Here is a 21,501-nt window from a genome sequence, read left to right as displayed (position 1 = left end):
CCGGGTTTCACCCCACTAGCACTATATTTCTTAAGAGCTACTTGGTTTCACCGTCGGCTTAGTATTCTATATCATGCAGCCTTTTGATTTCATCTTTCCAGAAAGATGGACACCTACATTGCCTCCAGCTTCCCGCTTCAATGAGTTTTGCCTTACCTGGTGCAAAACTTTCAATGAATATAAAAATGCAGAACAGCATTACCAAGTCACAGTTCTCTCGGCTTAACAGAGCCCCCCTAACTGGCCTAAATAAGAGAACGTCTGTCTCTGCAGGATGACAGCTGGGAACCCCATGTCCTTCTGTCAGTTGCTGTCATCCTCTAGCGTGGTATCTCCAAGGACATTTGGCTCTGTCTAGAGACCTGCTTGGTTGTCATACCTGGGGACGGAGGGTGCTACTGGTGTCTAGTGGGTGGTGGCCAGGGATTATGTTCAATACCCTACAATGGACAGGACAGCCACCCCCCACCACAAAGAACAATTTGGCTCTAGAAAAGTCCCCACTCCTTTTTTCCAGGACTGACTCGTTGAAGAGACACCCCAACCCTCTGGATTCGTCTGTTGCTTCCGGATGTTTTTTGTTTTTTGGGTTTTTTTACATTTTATTTTAGGGCAGGGAGGGGCAGAGGAAGAGGGAGGAAGAACCGTGAGCAGACTCCCTGCTGAGCTCAGAGCCCGACACGGGGCTCGATCCCATGACCCCGAGATCACGACCTGAGCCGAAACCAAGAGTCAGATGCCCAACAGACTGCGTCATCCAGGTGCCCCTGATGTTGTCATTTAACTTGTCTTTCTATTCTTTCCATCTTGTGCACACTGGGTGTTAGGTTGAGTCAGATTTAACATTTTGGCAAGATGGGTCGTAGGGGAAACTGTGAGCTTACTTCTGAGGCTGCAGGTCCCTTTACTGTGATGCTGAGTTTCATCGCAGCTGACACTGGTGACAGTCTGGTCTCCGTGATGAAGACCACTCCCCTACACCCAGAGAGCCATCCATCACTCTCTGCATATTTTGCTTCCCATCATCCCTTCACCTGATGCTTTATAATGCCTATTGCTGATCACTGCCCAAATCAATTATTTCCTTGGCTTTTGCAACTTGGTGATTTTTCTAATTCCTTCTAAATTTTTAAGCTGGCATTCTTCTTAGACTGTTCAATGACCACTACAGCTGATACTGGGGAGGCAAGACCATCCTTAATTCCTTACTTTTCATTACCAATGTTCCAGAAAGAAGGAGTTGGTCAAGCGCTGCTTCCAATGGTATAATGTGTGTATGTGTTTTCAACTTTCAAATTGGAGCATAACATACATAAAGTGCACAGATTTTTTAAAAAGATTTTCTTTTTATTTATTTACTTGAGTGAGAAAGAGAGCGCGAGCAGGGGGAGAACGGAAGTAGAGGGACGGGCAGACTCCACGCTGAGTGCAGAGTCCTGCGCAGAGCTTGATCTCATGACCCTGAGATCATGACCTGAGCTGAAATCAAGAGTCGGAGTCTTAACCCACTGAGCCACCCAGGCACCCCAAGTGCACATATTTTGAATGGAGAGCTCAGGGAATCTTTATATCTGTATACCCATGCAACTACTATCAGATAAAAACAAATTAGAACATTTCTAGCCCACACTGCCTTCCTTGCCACAAAGGCTTATAATGAATATTTGTGATTGAAGAAATGATTTCAGGCTTGGCTGTGCCCATCTTGGGGCTTAGGAATGTCGGGAAGGTGGGGAAATGGGAGGGAGGTGGAAATAGGGCTTCTAGTCCCCACTCCCCACAGGGATGGCCCTGGGACCTCCACCTGTCTCACAGCAGCTGCAGGACTTTGCTCTGCCAGCTGGGATTTATCCCGGACACCTTATGCCTGGATGTCTCGTGAATTCTTGGGGGGACTTGTCAGGGCTGGAGCTCAGCCGGCGTTTCCAGGCAGATTGGGACTGCTGCTGCTTCTCCTCTTCCACCGAGGGTCACATTCAGGGGCATGAAAGCACACTGGAAAGTCCCAGAAAAGGAGCCAGGCTGTCTGGGCTCTGCTGCCTCCAGCTGCATGATCCTGAGGGGGCACCTTCCACCTCTGAGATTCTGTTTGCCTGCCTGTCTAGTGGAGGGAGGAGGATTCCACTTTGCTGGGTTGTTGGGAGGATTTCTGAGGAGTCATTTGGCTACCTGTACTTCTCTGACCTCACCTCCTGACATTTTCCTCTTTGCTCATTCTGCCCCAGCCAGATGTTTGTTCCTTCCCCTGCTGGCTTTTGCCTCTGTAGTCCCCTCCACCTGGGTTTTATGGGGCTCGCTTCTTCTCACCACTCAGGCTCACTTTGCATGACCCCTCCTCAGGGGACACAGGCTACAGCACCCTCTCACTCCTCCCCCACACCCTCTCACGTTGCTCTTTCAGCCCTTATAAACCTATCTCAAGTATTAATTTCACTAATAATTGTGTCTCCGCTAGTAGAATGCAACGTCTAAGAATTTGTCTGCTTTCTTTACTTTTACAGCCTGGGCCTTGCACACAAGAAGGGTGAAATTGATTGAACCAGGAAACAGAAGCTCAGAGATAGAGCCACTCTGTCTCATTGTCACACAGCAGAAGTGGAATTAGAACCATGGGCTCTGAATCTTGGCTTTTATTTTCCTCACTGTCTCTAGTGGAGACTAGGGCACAAAAATTGAAGAACGGGGTGCCAATAACCTCACTTATCAAGACAATATTTTGAAAAATCAAACTTAAAGCAAAAAATTCGATGATTAAAATATTTTCAAAAAAGTAAAAGACAAGATCTGATCCTGCACTTGCATGACTCACCACACCTTAATCCCAGTCCTGGTGGATCCTACCTTTATTTAAAATTTCGGTATTTTGCTCATCATGGATTTATTTTTTTCCCATTAATTTTGATACTTAAATATTGGAAAAAATATTGGATTAGAATGTCATTTATTTTGATGATTGAGTTTTTGCGCCCGAGGCGCGCTAACCCGAACCTTAACTCGCTTCTGTCACTTCTCCCCTGCGGAAACTGAGGCGAGGAGGACGGTCTTGGGGAGCGGAATTGGAGGGGGGGGCGGTGTGGAGCCCTGCGGGGCAGCCCGAGCTCCCCCGGGAGGGGCTGGGCGCCGACCTTTGCTTATCGCCCGCGATGGAAGCCTCTAATTAAATCCTCCGCCTGCGGGAGACCTTTCCCAGGGCCCTCCGCACCGCCTGCGGGGCCGAGATAGCCGCGACTGTCCCGGCAGCAGTGACCTTTCCCGGCTCGGGAGGGCGGGCAGGCGGGAGCAGGCGCGGAGGCCGGGTCTAGGCAGAGGTGGCCGGGGGTTGTGCGGCGGGGGAAGTTTGCTCGGGGGATGGGACCTGGGATCGAACCCCACCTTCGCTCCCCACGACCATCCCACCACCAGAGGGCAATGGGGGTAGGGGAAGAGCGCCCAGTGACGTCATCGAACCCCCTAGCCCCGCCCCGCCGCAGACGTCACAGAAGAGCAGACACGTCACCGCATTCCTCCCGTGACGTAAGCGCGCGAGGCCAGGAACTGACCCACCGGGGGAGAAGTCTGAAGGAAGAGAGCTTTCCTTTCTCGCCTTTTATAGTTGGTAAGGCGTTTAAAGTACGCAGAACGGACTACCATTCCCAGTTGGCCTTGCGTGCCGCGCATGCGTGCGGTTCCCAGCTAGAGAGCGCGGCAAACCTTTGGAATAGATTGACGTCCTTTTAGCTGAACCATAAGGCAGGTTTTACAGCCGCAAACCAATCCCTACCTCACAGACCCCACCCCTTTATTCTTAGGCCTCTGCTTCCTTGCGGGAGTGACGGGTTCTCCTGCCTTTGAGGGCTCAGTTTCCTTTGATGGACATGCACACCGATGAATCAGAGCGCCGAGAAGTCGAGAGGGTGTTGAAAAGCGTGACTTGGGACCAATAGCTTAGCAGCAGGACCTAGCGCCGTCCAATCACTTCTCTCGGCGCCGCCAATCACTCGGGACTCCGCCCCCGCTCGTGACGTGTGTAGGGTGGGTAGCAACAGTTGCCCCGGTGAGGGAAACGGAGGCGCCATAGCCACGGTAGTCGTGGCGACCAAGCAACCCGGCAACGCGAGTCAACAACAACAACCGCCCGGCCGACCCCCACCCCCACCCCCCCCTGCCCGGCCCGGGGACCCCAGCACGTTCCGTCCCCCTCCCAACATCGCCTCCGAGACCTCTGGAAAGCCCTTCTGCGGACAGAAGTAGGAAGAAGCCGAGGTAACCGGGGCGGCCCCGGAGTGGCGGGCCGGGCCAGGGAGGGTGGCGGGGCCCGGGCGGCGGGTGTCGCTGTAATCACAGTCCGGGGGGAAGGGGCGGGCGGTCAAAATGGCGGCGGCGACTGTCGGGGCCGTGGGGGAGGGGGCCGGGGCCCGGCTGGGGCGACACCACCCGCCCCTGGGGTCCGGGGCCCAGCCCCCGCGAGGGGCGGGCGCTACCAGGCTGGCGGCTAGTGGAGGTCGGCCGGACGGGGCGGGGGGCTTTTATATGTTGGGAGGTGCGGAGAGGCGGGCCTGGGGAGGCTGGGCCAATGGGAGCGAGGGAGGGGCGAGGCGGGGCCGAGGTGAGTGGGCGGGGCCAGGTCGTAAGGTGTGGGCGGGGCCGGCGAGTGCCGGGGGGAACCGGGTGGGGCAGCTGCCGCCTGGGCCTTACCACATCCCAAAGGGATGGGAGGCCACCTGTGCCGCGTCGCTTTAGAAGCCCCCCCCCGCCCAGTCATTCCCAGTACACACTGTCTGCCGCATCTCAGGCCTCAGTTTTCCATCCTGTAAAGTGGGGAGAATCATTGCTATCGTCCCTTTTCTGCATTTCAGGGACTCCTAACTCCTTTCAGGAATTTCTCTAGGGCTCATCTTTGAACTTTTACCCCATGTGCTGTTTTGAATGTGGTTTGATAGAACTGTTAGCTAATCTTGATTTCAACACTGCTGTCTGCTCCTAAATCTGCCGCCTTCTCTCTGAGAGAAGGCAAAGGGAAACAAAGTTTCGTGGAGAAGCTGTGGGCTAGGAATATGGCTCCAGCCTGGAGAGGTTTGCAGAATCGGAGCCCATGGCAGGGAGGAGTGATCTCGGGTGACTGAGACAGAACAGAAACTTGATTGCTTCTCTGTGGGCTGCTCTCTTAGATCTGGTGTTGTCCCTGGGCAGAGGACTTGTTTCTGGAGCTGGGATGATTTCTAACCATTCTGTCCATCACGGTCTCCCTTTCTGGGAATGGGAAGCAAATGGCGCCGGAGGAAGTTTCTTAACATTTCTTAAGCTGCTTCTCTTGGCCAGACACATGTTTTTGTGTCAATCAAGTTGGTGTCAACTGGGTCACATGTCACTAAGGAGGTACCAGCCTCCAGAGCCACGTGGGCAGGAGCGGGACATCAAGATCAGAGAGAAAGGGAAGTGTTCCATGTTTGTTACAGGAGAATCTGAGCGACTGCTTTGCTGGGCAGCAAGATCTGCCAGCTTGGGGAAGAATTTATTTTTTTCAAACAGCCAGCTGGGCCAAGTCCACTTTGCTTATTCTCTGTCTTGCTTTGGGGCTTGGCGTCAGCAGAGCAGAGTGGTGGTGTGCAAATTGCAGCCGTTTTCTTTTAAAATCAATAAACTTCAAGGAGAAGGACTGTTTCAGGCTCTCCTAAAGCTTTCCCTCAAGAATTTGAGATAAGGTGGGGGGGGGGGGTGTCTTACTTCTCCAGGGACTTTTCTAGACCAGGCCCTCTTTGAGAGGTGGTAGGAGGACCCCTTTGAAAGTTAGGAAGCGTGGAGATTAATTTTCAGTACAAATCTGGAAATACCAAGTTTGCCTGAAAGGTCATCACCACCTGTTGGAAAGGCAAACTTTGAGCAGAAGGTTATGTTACCGATCATCTAGGCTTGTTAACTGCCTCTCCCCTGCCATAACTTTTATATTTGAAGGGTCCAAGCCCAGAGGGATCTTTTGACGAGGGTAGAGAGCACTGGTTTGGTTTGCTTTTGGAAACAATCACCTGCTTTCTAGCTCTGTGCTCTTGGATGCCTTACTTTACTTCTCTGGACCTCAGTTTCCTCCTGTCTAAGCTAGGGGCAGTGATCCTTGGTAGTAATTTTAAGCTCCTATTGCTGTGTTATGGATCTCGTATAAGAATACGTGTTGAGCATCAGATACCTAGTAAGTGCTCAAACTCTCTTAGCTGCCACTGGTATTCTCATGATTGGCCCTTCCTGCTCAGCCCTCTGAATTACACCGCTTGCATTTATTTTTATCATTCTGAATTGGGTGAGAGCCTAGTGGCTTTAAAGGTTGACTCACTTGCTGGGCTGTGTGGGCTGATGACAGAGATCCCAGGAAGCTGGATACCAGGATTCCAGTTTCTAGTGAGAAAGTGTCATTCCCCTTGCTCCTGAATAGCCTTTCTGCCGCTTTAGGAGAGTAGCCAAAAAGAAAAATTCTCCTGGGCCTGGGCCCAGACTCAGCCCCAAGGCTTCCAGGAGGCAGCTGGGTGAGCCAGGGGTGTGGGTGTCGTGGGAATGGTGTCTCTGGAGCTGAAGTCCTTGCCTTTCCCTCCCCATACACATCTCAATAGCTCAGGGATGGGCCAGGCAGACTCCCCGAGGGACGCAGTCAGCAGATAGCAACTGCACAGTGCATGATACTCTTCTTGGGCCGGGGAGCCCATTCTGGGCCGGGGGCATCGCCGCCCCTGCTGCATAAGCCTGCTGCTGGCAGAGGCAGGAGGCAGGAACTTGCTCACAAGGGCTCGTCAATTCGTAGGCTCAAACTGGCCTTTGACACTCACTAGCAGGGTGCTCCTGGCCTGTGGACACATATTTGACAGTAAAAATCGAGCCCTTACTATGTGCGCATCAGTGTTCTAGGAGCTAGAGGGGCAGTAATGGGCAAGGCAGGCCAGGTCTCTGCTCCTGGGGAGCTTGCATTTCTGGTCATGGAGGGAAGGGGAACTATGAATAAGAAAATAAACCAGGAAATACAGAGCCAGGAAGAAAACAAAATAGGAGTATGTGCTTCAGAGTGCTTGGGGTTGGGGGAGGAGAGCACACTTGAGACCCAAGAAGGTGACATATAAGCTGAGATCTGGATGATAAGAGGCAGCCAGCAGTGGAGCATGGGGGTAGAGGTGAGGAGAGCATGTCAGTCAGGTGGAAGAGTCTGGTACAAAGGTCCTGGGGCAGGCAGAGGCCTGGAGCATTCTAGGAGCAAGAGCCAGTTTGCCTAGAACATTCAAAGTAAGATAGGAAGGACCTCAAGGCCCCATAACGCTTGGGAAGGGCTCTGGATTTTATTTTGTCTCTGTGATAAGAGCCTTCTGAATAAGGGGTGACAAATAGGATTTGTGCTTTCAAAGGATCTTTTTTTTTTTTTTTTAAAGATTTTATTTATTTATTTGAGACAGAGAGAGAGCAAGAGCACAGGCAGAGGGAAGGGGTAGAGGGAGAAGCAGGCTCCCCGCTGAGCAGGGAGCCCGATGTGGGACTCAATCCCAGGACCCTGGGGTCATGACCCGAGCCAAGGGCGGATGCTTAGCAGACTGAGCCACCCAGGTGCCCTCAAAGGGTCTTAAGGACTGTAGAGGCAGGAGTGGAGCTAGGAGCCAGTCCAGGCAAGAGTTGAAGACAGCTCAGAGTAGCAGGGTGTTGATGAAGGTGGAGAGAAATGTCCAGCCTTAGGATCTATTTTGAAGGAACCATTGAAGAGTGTTAAAAACTAACTGGATATAGAGGATAAAGGAAGCCCACAGCCTTAGATTTAATCTCCCTTCTCCCCTGCAAGTCCCTCATCGAAGCCAGTCTGCAGATGAGGAAAGGGAGTTTTCTTTTCATTTCCTTAGGAGGGCCTTGTCCAAGATGTAAACCATTTGGTTATAGAATCTGGCGTCCAAACCAGAGGTCAGCAAACGATGGCTGTCACCTGGTTTTGCATGACCTGTGAACTAAGAATGATTTTTATGCTTTTAAATGGGGAAGAAAATTACAAGGAGTATATTTTGTGGCCTGAATAAAATGTTAGGACATGTGCTGACTATATGAAATTCAGTTCTCAGTGTCTATAAATAAAGTTTTATCAGCACATAGCCATGCTCATTTGTTTACGTGTTATCTGTAGCTGCTTTCACACTGCAGTGGCAGAGTTGAGTAGTTGCAACAGAGGCTGTCTGCCCACAAAGCCAAAAATGTTGGCTGTGGCCCTTTACAGAAGTTTGCCGGCCCCTGATCTAATTGATTCAGAGATTCTCCAAAAACAGCTGTTGGCTTTGAAGATAGGTGCAGCCATTGGTGCTTTTCTCAGCAGTGTCATTGCCAAGGAACGGATTTGCTGAGCGATTCCCTTGTTTTGTGCGCCCTACTCTGTAAAGAAAGGACTCTCATGCTGTTTAAATATGTGACTGATTTCTCTCTAGAGAGTACCCTGCAGACCTCTGCTTGCCCTAGTCATCCACAAATGGGAAGAAAAGGGCTCCCTGGTTGAATAATTGTGGGACACTTGTTTCCTGTATTGCCCTTCCTAGAGATTGACAATGACAGTCCTGAGAAGGCCTCCAATAAAGAAGTGGGTGTAACTGTTTCATTAATCTCCCTTTCACCTTTTCAAGCTTGGCCTTTCAGCTTTCACTGTTGCCTCCTTCCCCTGCCCCTGAGTGGAAGGGTTGGGGCTTGCGGGCTTTGTACCTCAAGGAGGAGAAAGCACCTGCAAGTGTGGAGCTTTTAAAGCCCTTTCCTTGTGGGGGGTACCACAGGAGCAAGCTCTGCTAGGGCTCAGAAAGCCCACGCCAGGGTTTCTCAGAGAGTTCTCCCAGGGCCAGCGGGCTCAGAATCATCCCGAGGGTGGGTTAGCTCAAACGGCAGACTCTGGGGCCATCCCAGACTCCCTGGGCAGTGGTGCCCAGGAACCTGCATTTAACTAGCTCCCCAGGTAATGCCGATGAACACCAGACTTGGATTCCCCCTGGGTACCTCCTTCTAAGAGCCCGAGGAATGTGTGTGTCTCCTCCCCCTGCCCCCCTCTCCACCTCTACCTGGCACGGGTATTTGTCCAGTGACAATGATAATAGTGGCTTCTGCGTCTCAGCGCTTACTGGGCTCTGGGCTTATCTTGTCGGGTCCTTACAACAGCCCTATGAATTGGTGTCCTCATCATCCTCAGTACAGATGGGGAAACTGAGGCCTGGAGGAAGGTCAGTAATGTGTTCGTGAATGAAGAGACAGGTCAGGGTTCATGTTGAAGTGGGTCTGACACCGGGCAGTCGGACACCGATCAGCTGCAGTGACTCAAGCTCCTGAGCCGGACCAGAGAGTTTGGACCCAGTGGTGTGAGGAGCCCCCAGAAGGCAGCCCCTCTGATGCTGGCAGGAAGGAGTTTGGGAGGACCGGGGCTGGGGGAAAGCGACTTTGTCTTGTGTGTGGCAGGTGTTTAATCTCTGTGGGTGGGGCTCAGGTCTCCCCGTCTGAAAACCAGGGAAGATGCTGTCTACTGATTGTGAGAAATAAACAAGCCCCATGCCTGGCTCCGAGTAGGGCTGGGGGCTAAGAGCACACATCCGGGGGTCAGAGAGACCTGGGGTCAAGTCGTCTCCTTACCCGTTGCTGGGCACCCTTCACATGGTTTTGCTCATCTGTAAAATGGCCGTGGTGGCTCCTCACTCATGGGGCTGCGGTGCAGAGGTGAGCACAGCGGAGGCTCCTGGGGCTTCTGGTCAACCAGCAGCAGTTGTTCCCCACCCCCCCTTCCCCTTGCAAATCCCACTCGTAGTCACACGGGCTGGAGAGCCGCCTGCTGGCGCATGACGGCACACAGGTGCTCCCGGGTTCGTGCAGAAGAGCCTCTGGTTCAGTGGCCCGCGGGGACTGGAGTGCCCGCCAGCGTCACAGGCGACCGACCATAGGCAGGGCTGTCAAACTCAAACACTTCCCTGGGCCAGGCAGGGGCCACGAAGGTATGGGGGCTGGGGCTTCTCCTCCTCGCCACTCAAGTGTGTGTTCCGCCGTCCTCAGATGCCCCGGCGTTGGGGTGGCACCCATTAGTGTGGGCAGCGGGGAGACCGTTTGCTCATCTTCTGGTGAGGCGGGGCTGGGTGAGAGGGAGGGGGCGCTTAGCACTGGGAGGGGGACGGTGAGCTAGAAGGGACAGAGCTCAGCACGAGGGACAGGGTGCGTAGCCCGGGACCCGGGAGCGGAAACATGACCCTTTAGCAGCCAGCGATGCTGCCTGGCTGAGCCGGCCCCATTCTGAGGTCAGCAGTGACTGCTGAGCCTTCCCTGTGACCCAGGCCTGCTCTCGGCCCAGGGCCCCTAGACTCAGAAGGGCACTTGGTCTGTTCAAGGGCCTGAAAGCCCCTGTGGCCACAAGCTGCTCTAAGGGCTTTTTGGACTCAAACACCTCTCCCTTTCTGGCACACCACTGGGAATGAGACTCAGCCAAGCATCCAAGCCGAGATAGCAGGCATGTAGGGAACTGGGACAGGCTGGCCAGGAGACCGCTTTCCCCACGACTTTACCTTCTAGCAGTTAGCCAACTACTCAAGTACTCAGAATGCCCAGGATTCCGCCTCAGCCTGCTGTGTGGCCTGGGGCAATCTCCTCAACCTCTCTGAGCCTCTGCTGCTCATCTGGCAGAGCAAACCCAAACCCAGACACGGTTGTTGCAAAGTTTAAAATGAAATAATGTAGAGAAAGCACTCAGCACAGTGCGTCCAGTCTGCAGGAGCCCTCAGGAGAAATGTACCGTTTGTCTCTGGGCGAGGGCCCAGGACCCCACGCTCCCCCACCCAGCTTTGACACAGGGGTCCTCCAGGCACCAGGGGCTGGGAAGGAAGAAGGCAGAAGTCCTGGCTGGGGCTGAGTGGAAGAGGCGTAGACCAGCCTGTCCATAACCAGTTCCCCTGCCCTGATGAGTTGGTTGTATCTGGCCACCAGCCTCCGGATTTAATTAAGTTAGTGAGGAACCTAAACGTGTCTCTAGGGAGCCGGGAACTGTCCCTGTTTCCTCTGCTTGTAGATTAATTCTTGTTTTTCCTTCTTTTGTTTTTTTGTTTTTTTTTTTTTCTGTTTCCCTCCTCCTCTTCTTCTTCCCAAGGAAGAAAAAAAAAAAAGCCTTATTTATTATCATTTTCCCCACTGTTGGCATGGCAACACCAGCGTACGTTACTGAGCTACAGGCAGCCCCGCAACCATCCCAGCCACCACAGGCCCCGCCCCAGCCACCGCCGCCACCAGCGGCGCCCCAGCCCCCCCAGCCGCCTGCCACCGCTGCTACCCCCCAGCCCCAATATGTCACTGAGTTGCAGAGCCCCCAGCCCCAGGCGCAGCCACCGGGCAGCCAGAAGCAGTATGTGACGGAGCTCCCGGCCACCCCCACGCCCTCACAGCCCGCGGGCGCGCCCACCCCGTCCCCGGCGTCCCAGCAGTACATCGTGGTCACCGTCTCTGGTAAGTGGACATGTGCTTGGAGCCAGGATGCTCTGTGAACAACTTGGAGAGGAGTTTGGGGAGTCCGGCATCCTGGGCGTGGGGGGGGGCACCGTGATGCCCTCCCACTGTCACTATGCCTGTCACCAGCACGGCAGCTTTCAAACTTGCTGCGGTTCCTGGGTGGGACTTGGGGGGTGTTTCTGTGGAAGGAGTCTTCAGGCCAAGCAATGATGCTTCTGTCCACCTCAACTCCTTCCCACCAGGGCAGCTCTTAGGGCTGCTTCTGTCTCTTTCCCCAAGTAAACTGCCGCTTGAGGAAAGGGTGGGTGGACTTAAAGTTTGCAAACACCTCCTGGAGATGGAGGCTGAGCGCCCGGCCGCTGCACTCCTGGCCTGGCCTCATTTCTTACCAGCCTCTCGGCCGCTCTGCCTGTGTCCTCATCCATAAAGGTCTGGTAACAGCTTTGTGGGCTCAGGGGATACACGGGAGGTATTCACGGAGGCATTTCAGGGAGGTCAGCCAGGAGGTCCTGGCAGGACCCAGGGGCCGAGGGAAGCCGTTGGTTGGGCAATTTCGTGATCATGTGGCTAAGAACCCCTGTTTCTCACTGTGGTCTCCCCTTATGGCTGTGGAGAAAGTGACCGGGAATCTCAGGTTGTGGCTTCCATGGTTCCTGCCTGGACCATCTTCCTCATGCCCCAGTTCCCTCCAGGATGGAGATAGGCCGAGCAGAAGGAACTGGGAGCAGAGGGTCAGGACAGGCAGTCATTCCCCTGAGAAGGTGGAGCTCAGACCAGGACTGGGTATCATTTGTTGTTTCCAGTGTGCTCAATGGAGGGGGGAGGATGTGGTGACCTCCTACCCCCCGCTGCCCAATCTTTCCAGAATGGAAAAGGAAGGGATGGGAATCATAAAGCCATCTTGGGAGGCTGTGGAATGGGCAGGTCAAGATTGGGTTTAGGAAGATGGGACAATATGGAGTGACACGTGGCAACTGACGTGGCCCCATGGGACCAGAACAGATGTAGCTGAGGCCCTGAGCAGCATCCTTTAGGCTCCTGGCGGTGTCGAGGTCCCCAGAGAGGGTTCAGGGTGGGGGCTCAGGGTGGTGGCTCTTTACCTCAGGGACTGGTCTGGAGGGATGTCACGTGAGAGCCATGCTGAGAGCACCAGCTGTGGATGTGGCCAGGGTCCCCAGGCCACAAATCTCCAGCGGGTTCCCAGCACTGCCCAGTTATCCTACTAGCTTTTCTCACCAACATGTCCCCCACCCCCGCAAGAAACCTTCCCCTACCTCCGTCGTCTTGTCTCATTCCATGCTCCTTACCCCTGACCCCGCTGCCTGTCTCACTGGGGACAGGTGCCAACACATATCAAGAAGAATGCCATCTCCCTGAGCCAGCCTCACAGCTGCCAGGGTCGTCTGCAGCCACCGGCTCTGTGAATCCTAGGCCATCCCCCCCAGGGCTTCATCACTCGGTCCCTCGCTTACAAATCTTTCCCACCAGCTTGCAGAGTTGAAAAGGTTCCCGATTTAATCCGAAACCGCAGTTCCTGTCCCCCTTCAGCTGCTGCCCACGTCTTCACTTCCTTTTAAGTCAGCATTCCGTGAAGGATTCGCCCTCCTTTCCTTAACTCGTGCTCTCTCCTTTGCTGCCTCTGCCTTTCCCCCACAGCGCCCCATTGGGGGTCAGCCGCAGCTCCCATCTTGTCCGTCTGCTGGTCACTCTTGGTACTCCTCTTCCTCGGTCCCTGGGAAGCGCCTGACACACTGGTCCCCTTCCTCCCAGAACCGCCCCCTCCCCTGGTCTCTACCCACTTCCCTGCCTCCCTTCTCCGCCCCTTTGCTGCTTCCTCCTCATCTCCCTTCATGGTGCCCTAGTCCAGTGTCTCAGCTTTCACTGCCACCTCTGTGCTAACAGTGCGCCCACGTTGCGGTCTGCGCCCTGGGCTGTGGCCCTGAACCCCAGCCACCTGTGACCCATGCGCTCAGGATTGAACGGGCCTCTCAAGCCAGCATGGCCAAATAGAACCCTGGATTCCCCCCACCCCCCCATCCAATCCACCCTCTTTTGAGACTTCTTCATCCTAATGAATACCACCCCCAGTCCTGGGTCGGCGTGGATTCCTGTGCTACCCACCCTTGAGCAAGACCTCTCGGCTCTGCCTCCTCAGTGCCGCCAGAACCCACCAGCTCCCCGCGGCCCCCGCCCTGGTCCAGCCTCTGCCCTCGCTGGCCATGGTGTGCCCCCACAGCGACCCAAGAGGGAGCCTATCACAACCCAGTTCAGCCCAGACGATTCTGAGGCAGGTGGCCCTGGGGACACTGTCTGAGAAACCCTGACCTTGGCTTTCTCAGCAGAGGAGAGCTGGCCCCCTGTGGCCTCTCCCACAAGGGAGGGGCTTTAAAAGCTCCACACTTCCTGTAACCCTCCTGACCATTTCCTAGCCTCCCAACTCTGGTCTGGGAGGCCTGCCAGGCTCCCGGCCCACCTGCCCCCCCGCCCCACACCTGTTCCAGCCCTGCCAGCCTTCCTGCAGCTCCAAAAACCCACAAGGCTCTGTCCAGCCTCCAGGTCTTTGCACTTGCAGTGCCCTCTGTCTGGAGCACGCCTGTCCCAAACCTCCTGGGGGGTTGTCCCTTGTGTTCTGGTGTCAGCTCAGATGCTACCTCCCTGACCACCCTCACCTCCCCACCTCCACCGCTCCCTCCCGGTGTCCTGATGTAGCTTTGTTTTTCTGCTTAACACATGATCAGCTGAAGTGATGATGATGGCAGTCATGTCCATCCCCTTGTCCCTGAGGGCAGGGCTCTGTCCACTGAGTCTCTGTGGCATGAACACCCACATGAAGGCTGGCCGGATGCATCTCAGCCCTCACAGTCTGTCAGCTCCAGGTGGCCGAGAGCGGGTGGGAGGCCTCGCCTGTCACTGTTGGAGGACTCTGGTGAGCCTACAGGGCCTCTGATTGGCCCTGGGCCTCCTGGATGCTGGCTCTGGCGGCTTTGGGGGTCCGGGGTCCTTAGGGCAAGGGTCTGGAAAGGGCACATGGCTCCAGGCCCCAGAGCACCCCAACTCCCAGCACATTCCTCTCTCCCCCTCAGCCTCTCCAGTTCTTCCTGGTGCGTGCCCGGGGAGTCCCTGGTGCTTAGAGGCCAAGGCCTGTGTTCCCCCTCCCCTGATCGCCCACTGCACTGTGGAGCTGCTCTGTGCTGATGGGCTGCAGTGAATGGGCCGCTGGTGTGACTCTTGGGTTTCCTTCTTTGGTCTCGTGGTACCTCAATGGTCTTTCACAGGGGACTTTCTTTCCCTGCTGCTGCCTGTTCTGGTGGCAGTGAGGCTGTCCCCAAAGGGTTACTGGGTGATGCTTCCTCAGTCTGTTCTGAGGGGGAGGTTGGCTGCCCCTTGTCACTCCAGTTGCTGCTCCGTGGACCCCTCCCCCATCCCCTTGCAGTGATTTCCCAGTGTTCCTCCATGACCCTCTCCTGGGTTAGTGTCCCTTTTCATCTAAGGGTGGCCTTTGGGCCACTTGAGCCCGTCCCAGGCGTGGCGGAGGTAGAGGAGGTAACTGACACCAGTAAAGGCTGCCGTAAGGTGCCTGGGGCTCGTCCAGAGCCAGAGCAATCTGAGCTGACCAGGGACCCAGGGAGACGCAGGGAGGAGACAGGGTGGGGCCCTGGACCCAACCTGGAGGCCAGGCTGGTAGCCAGCTGGGAGCGACACCACAGACAGCTCATCCAGCCCGGTCCTTATGGACTCTGCCCTAAGGTATCTTTGGAGGTGATGGGAAGGAAGCTCAAGTTACCCTGCTCAGGAACAGCCCTCGAGATCCATAAGTCCCTGTCCTCACAGGCTGCCAGACTCTCGCCCGAAACTCGAGGCCGAAGGAGGGCACTGTGGGTCCTGGCAGCCACCCCCAGGAAGGTGCCACCAAGCCTGCCCGCAGCAGACAGGGCTGGGCTGAAGGAGTGTCTGCGGCCAGCCTTTCTTCCCTGCTTCTCTCACAGTTGGAGTCTTTGGGAGTCCAGGGAAGACTTGTGTCCATGAGAGAGATGGGGGGCTGTTTGTCAGCATCTCCAAGCACAGATGGGGAAACCAAGGTCAGGACAGACAAGGGACCCAGGACCCACAGGCCCCCTCGGGAGCCCCCGACTGAAGTCATTTCCAGGAGCAAAGGATCAGGAGGGAGGGAGCCAGACTGCCCCGCCCATCGTCTGTGAGGACTAGAGCCACAGCTCGCAGTCAGGGCTCTGGGGCTTCCCTCAGTCTTCCCCCTCATGGCTCGAAGCGTTGGAGTTGTGAGCAGGTCTCAGTGGGGAAGTGCAGGGCCCAGGGGGGAAGAGATGCTTATCAGATTGAGGGACAGGAAATCAGCTGCCACTTCCTGACTAGGACTTGAGACTGCGGGGCCCTCTCTGGTCTCGTGCACATGCCCAGAAAGGAGAAGGCAGACAGATGCAGAGGCTCGCAGACTTAATACCCCACCCCCCAGCACATACACACATACACACACAGGGCAAGGGCAAGACCTGGGCAGACAGGGACACACACACAGGAAGCCTCTCATCCAGACAGTAGACTCTGGAATCTCACCTGCTTATCCTCGTGGTACAGCCTGGCAGGCCTGGCTGATGTGGGGGTCCCAGCCTTGGGGGCCATCCCAGACTGTTTCCTGCAGCTTCCCCATCCCAGGCAGATCCCTGATCTCAGCAGGTCCCCAGGCCTCCCAAATGCTAAGGGTCCCACTGACTGAAGAATCAGCCTTGGAATTTTCATTTGAGCCTCCAGGCCTAGGAGGTAACTGGCGCCAGCCCCCCACTCACTGCCCACCCTGAACTAGGCAAACCCTGTGCAAGGCCGCCTCAGTTGGGTGCCATTCCTTGGGCTGGGCCTGGCTGCCTGTGTCCCACGGACAGCCGGGTGTGCCAGGGCCCCTCACGTGACTTAGGGCTTTCTCAGGTTTCTCCCCAGGGGCCCATCTTGGTGAGTGCTACCTCCCTCACTGCTCAGGGAGGCCTAAGTGGATACAAGGGAAGATTCTAGCCAAACATAGGAAATGGTATCTCCTGGAATTGGCTGCAGAGGCAGCTGGCCAAGCAGGCCTGAGGTTGTTCCAGTGCCTGTCCCACATGTGGCCAATGGAAGGCTTCCCCCAACACCACCTCCCACATCTGGCCACCACTCCCCCTACCCCCAACACATAACACATTCATGAGCTGTGCCCCGGACTTGGTCCCTGAGGTTCTTGCATCTGCCTGGGACTGCCCTTCTGCCCTGGCCAGGCCCCTGTCCCTGTGTCCCCACCTAGCTGAGGCCCAGCTCCTCACTTTGGAGGCTGAGGATGCTCTGGTCCTTACGGTGTTCCCATAGACCCTCGCCTTACTGTTCACCACTGCGCTTGGGGTGTCAGCCCAAGCATGACCTGAGGGATTCCACGCACAATGTAAGATTTATGTGGGCATAGATACTACGGGCCAGCATCCTGGCTTGTCAGTTCCCAGCTGGGTGACCTTGGGCAGGTCACTTCCTCTCTCCCAGTCTCTTGCCTTATCCGATAACGGGGGCAATAAAAGTTCTTCCTGTCTCCAGCTACCCAGGAAGACCCTAGCACAGCACCTGGGGCACTGGAAGTACTCTAGTTACTCCTACTACTCCTTCCCCACCACCCTCCTGTCCTGGAGGTGGCACTGGGACCTTGGCTCCTGGTAGCACATTGGAGGAAGAGCAGGCACATATGTGCCCCACAGCCCCAGCCTGGCCTCTGGAACTGCTGGGAGCAAGCCAGGCCACACGGAGGGGGCAGGATGGATGGTGTCCTGGCTGGGGTGGAGGCTCTCCCATCCAGCATCTCTCAAGGACACTGGCCCTTTGTGCCTCTCCCCTTCTCAGCTCCCTTGTTAATCACTCAGTGAGATGTGCATGAAACTTGACCTGTGCCCGCCCGATAGCATCTCCGGGTACCAGCCTCCCTCCTGACTTCATAGCAAGGCCCCAGCCCAGCGAAGGCCCTGCTTGGGCCGTGCCTGCTAGGAGGAGAGTGTTTATTCCAAGAGGGCAGCCCGGGAGCTCTGCATCCACCTGGGGGATTAGCTCCCCAAGGTTGCGGGTATAAAGCCGCCCGCGCACCTTGCTGTTCCCAAAGAGGTGGGCAAGGAGTGGGCAGTGTGGGGTGGCTTCCCCTGGACAGACGGGGGCAGGGGCAGGGTAGGGGCACCATGTTCTACAATTGCCTCTTCTCGGCTGCCTGTCAGCGTGAGTACCTGCCTGCCCCACTCCGTCCCACTGAGGACAGGGAGGCTGGGACAGTGGAGAGGGAGGGAGTGCTTGGCCACAGGCTGGCAGGGCCTTCTAAGGTCACTCTTCTTCTTTTTTTTTTTTTTTTAAGATTTTATTTATTTATTCGACAGAGATAGAGACAGCCAGCGAGAGAGGGAACACAAGCAGGGGGAGTGGGAGAGGAAGCAGCAGGCTCATAGCGGAGGAGCCTGACATGGGGCTCGATCCCAGAACGCTGGGATCACGCCCTGAGCCAAAGGCAGATGCTTAACCGCTGTGCCACCCAGGCGCCCCCTTCTAAGGTCACTCTTCTGACCCTCTTCTATTCCTGGGAAGCCAGGAGTCATCTTGAGGAAGCTGGCCCCAGCACCTTGGTCCTTCTAGGGCTGCTGGGACCCCAGGGTAGGAGGTCAGTCACTGGCTGTCCACAGATCCTATCTGTTGGGAAAAGGGATCCAGCCCTCCGGGCCTCTGCTGTGTGTTGGCTCCTCAGTCACCCCTTCTGGTCTGGTCTTGGGACAAGGTCTTGGGACAAGATGGGCTGGGGTGGGGCTGCTTCTGCATGTCAAGGATCATTGGTCCCTGTGGCTCACCCCAATGGGCAGGATCAGGGCTGGCCAGGAGGCAGGCAGGATTGTTGGAGAGGCCCCACCCCGTCAGGGATCAGCTTCAGGCTCCATCGTCCATTCTTGTGGGCTCAGACTCAGGCTCAGGGTGGAGGTAGGGACAGCAGGCAGAGCTGACCCAGTGACCCCTCCTCACAGAAGGCGCTATGCGGGCCAGCGAGACTGTATCGGAGGCCAGCCCAGGCTCCGCAGCCAGCCAGACCGGAGTCCCCACTCAGGTGGTTCAGCAGGTGCAGGGCACCCAGCAGGTAGGACACACTCCTCCCCCGGGGCGGGCTGGGCGGGTACATGAGAGGGGCGGTGGTGACTGTGACCACGGGGACTTGGCCTCCCCTCCTGCCCTGCTGCTCGAGCCATCTGCTCACATGTCCTTATCAAGATGGTCACTGCAGCCACCCCTCCACCCACCTGGGCCAGGCCTCCCCGGGGAAGCTGGCGTGGCTCAGGTCCTTACTCCTTGCCCCCACAGCGTCTGCTGGTCCAGACAAGCGTGCAGGCCAAGCCGGGCCACGTGTCACCCCTCCAGCTCACCAACATCCCCGTGCCCCAGCAGGTAAGGCTGCCACACCCGCCCCAGCCCTCACAGCGTCCCCCAGTGTGCACAACCCACTCCCTGCGGCCGGCTCAGATCTGCCCTCCCCAGCATCAAGGACATAGGCTCCATCCGGGGGCCTCCCCACCTGCTACCTCCAGGGAGTGAGACCATGGCAGTCAGGGCCCATCGGGGAAGGACCACCTGCATGAGTTCTCTTAATAGAGCTGAGGAGTAGCAGTAAGGAAGCTGACTTTCAGGTCCAGCCCCAGTGTCTCAAAGCAGAGAACCCACTGCCAATTAGGAGCCAAGAGCCCATAGCCAGCACAGGGACTGTGAGCGTGTGGTGGTCTGTCCCCCAGAAGGCTGGGGGCAGGGTGGGGCTCAGCACAGAACGGACAAAGTCGTGTCAGGCTTCAAGGGTGAGAGCATATTCCGTGTGGCCTGGGGAGCCAGGCTCCCTGGACACGGACCCTGGTTCTGCCACTTACTGGTTCCAGGACCTCGGGCAAACACTTCTGCCACCCTGAACCTCTCTGTCACCCTCTGCGAAGTGCGGTTAATATCAGGGCTGCACTGGGACTGTTGGGGCGGTTCCGTGAGCTAACAGGTGTGTGGCACTAGGACATCGCCTGGTATGGGGCCAGGTGCTCGTGAAAACCGGACGGGCTGTTGTGAGTGAACTGCGGTCCTTTTCCCTCCTGGTTCTAGGCTCTCCCCACGCAGCGTCTGGTGGTGCAGAGCACAGCCCCAGGCGGCAAGGGCGGCCAGGTTTCCCTGACGGTGCATGGCAGCCAGCAGGTGCACTCGCCCCCGGAGGTAGGTAGTGGCCCCCTCAGCTGCCCTCCCTGTACCTCTCTCCCCCGGTTGGCAATGTACCCCCAGAGTATACTTGGGGTCCCGGCCCCTCAAGCCCACTTGTTCCTCCAAAGTCTTTGTTGAGCCCGGGTTGGGTGCCCAATTCATGGCCCCGCTGGCTGCGAGCAGAGTCCAGCTCCGGGAGGAGGAGGCAGCCTCCCCCCAGGTTGAAAGTGACCTCACAGCTGCACCTCAGGGCTCTGTATCCCAGGAAGGAAAGGAGGTCCCCCGTCCCCGCTCAGGGCAGGTCGAGGCTCTTCCTCAGACCACAGGGGTGGGTTCTGGGAATCTCCCGAACACCAACAAAGGTGTTGGAGGCAGGCAGGCCATGGGCGGCTGGGAGCATGGGTGGCAGCATCAGGAGCTTGGGGTCAGATCCCCAGCTCAGTCATTTCTCCTGGGGCACTCTGGCCAGGCCCCTGGGGCCCTCTGAGCCCAGTGTTTTCTATGTGTAAAACAGCTAATGATACAAAGTGCCACAGCATGGCCCAGAGCCAACAGGGACCTGCAGCCAGTCTGCCTGGGGTCAGTGCCTGGTGCCACCACTCAGCTGTGTGGCCTTGGGCCGTCCCTTCCCATCTGTGCTTTAGTACCTCGTCTGTTGAGTGGGGCTTCCCTCACCTACCCCTCCTCACCTCAGGGCTGCAGTCTCTCTGATTGTGGAGGCAGCAGGTGGCCTCTGAGCTGAGGCCATTTTCGCTGGGGAGGATGGGTCCCCCTACCAGTACCTCTGGGCCGGACCCCCAGCTTGGCCTGGGGGTGATTGGGGCAAGGACAAGGCATTCGGATTCATGGAATTCGGCTAGTTACCAGCCTGGGAGGTTGAGACCTCTGTGGTCTGCCACCCTCCCCAAACAGCTCTAGGGAGAGCCCTCCTGAAAAGGGTTTTGTCAGGGCCTGGGTGCCCAGACGACGCCCCCGTGTCTGCTTCCCTTGCAGCGGTCGCCGGTGCAGGCCAACAGCTCCGCCAGCAAGACGGCCGGGGCCCCCACGGGCACGGTGCCACAGCAGCTTCAGGTCCACGGCGTTCAGCAGAGTGTCCCCGTCACCCAAGAGGTGCCAGGCCAAAGCGGGCAGTGGCTGGGGCAAGGGGTCCTGGCCAGGCAGCCTCTACAGACTCCTTGACTGTCTGTGGGAGCCAAGCAGATGGGGGTACAGCCTCAGCAGGCCCCCCGGGCCTTCAGCAAGCGCCTCTACCTCACTCCAGACTCAGCATCCTCGTCTAAATAATGGCTTCTGCCCTGGGAGCCTGGGGGCAGGGTGGTTGGGGCTGCTGGGGGATGAAATGTGGTCGTCACGGGTGGCACCTAACACCCAGCACTGGACAGGCGCTGGAAGCTCTGAGAAACAACCCGGCCTCTATTGGGCCCAGTTGCCTGGAGGAAGCCCCAAGGCCAAGTCCTGGCTTACCCCTGAGGGGCTCGGGGAGGCCCAACCTCCAAATCCGAGGCCAGCCTTTGGGACAGGTAGAGGCTCTTCCTCAGACTACAGAGTGGATTCTGGGGACTCCCAGAGGCTACTGCTCTGAGCTGCCAGTCATGGCAGCTGGAGCAGGTTAAGTGACAAGGGGTGTCTGCTATCTGGTTGTTATCACTCAAGTTGCGGGGTTCCAAACCCCTTGGAAAACCAGATGAGAGCCATAGACTCTTCCTCCAAAGGAAAGCAGAAACCTCACCCTGAAGGATTCACAGATGTTCCTGCCGTGTTCCACAGACCTTCTGACCCTCCAGGCCTGGGTCTGAGTCCCAGTCTACCACTCAGCACCACCCCCCACCCCACCCCCAGCCCCTG

General features: G+C 56.6%; 1 protein-coding gene across 1 annotated transcript in view; it reads left to right on the top strand.

Annotated features, from left to right (window-relative positions):
- Nucleotides 1-4,002: 4,002 nt before the first annotated feature.
- RFX1 (regulatory factor X1) overlaps nt 4,003-21,501 on the top strand; it is a 30,837-nt gene continuing 13,338 nt past the window's right edge. Inside the window, exons 1-6 of the mRNA XM_026488081.4 lie at nt 4,003-4,242; nt 11,084-11,436; nt 18,459-18,568; nt 18,790-18,873; nt 19,564-19,671; nt 20,650-20,766. Coding sequence (XP_026343866.2) covers nt 11,133-11,436; nt 18,459-18,568; nt 18,790-18,873; nt 19,564-19,671; nt 20,650-20,766 — 723 coding nt within the window. The 5' untranslated portion in view covers nt 4,003-4,242; nt 11,084-11,132. The remainder of the gene's footprint in view (nt 4,243-11,083; nt 11,437-18,458; nt 18,569-18,789; nt 18,874-19,563; nt 19,672-20,649; nt 20,767-21,501) is intronic.

Source organism: Ursus arctos, unplaced genomic scaffold (assembly GCF_023065955.2).
Source record: "Ursus arctos isolate Adak ecotype North America unplaced genomic scaffold, UrsArc2.0 scaffold_14, whole genome shotgun sequence".
In the NCBI taxonomy this organism is placed as follows: domain Eukaryota; kingdom Metazoa; phylum Chordata; class Mammalia; order Carnivora; family Ursidae; genus Ursus; species Ursus arctos.
Note: the sequence above shows the minus strand (reverse complement) of the source record. Positions and strands in the feature narration are given on the sequence as shown.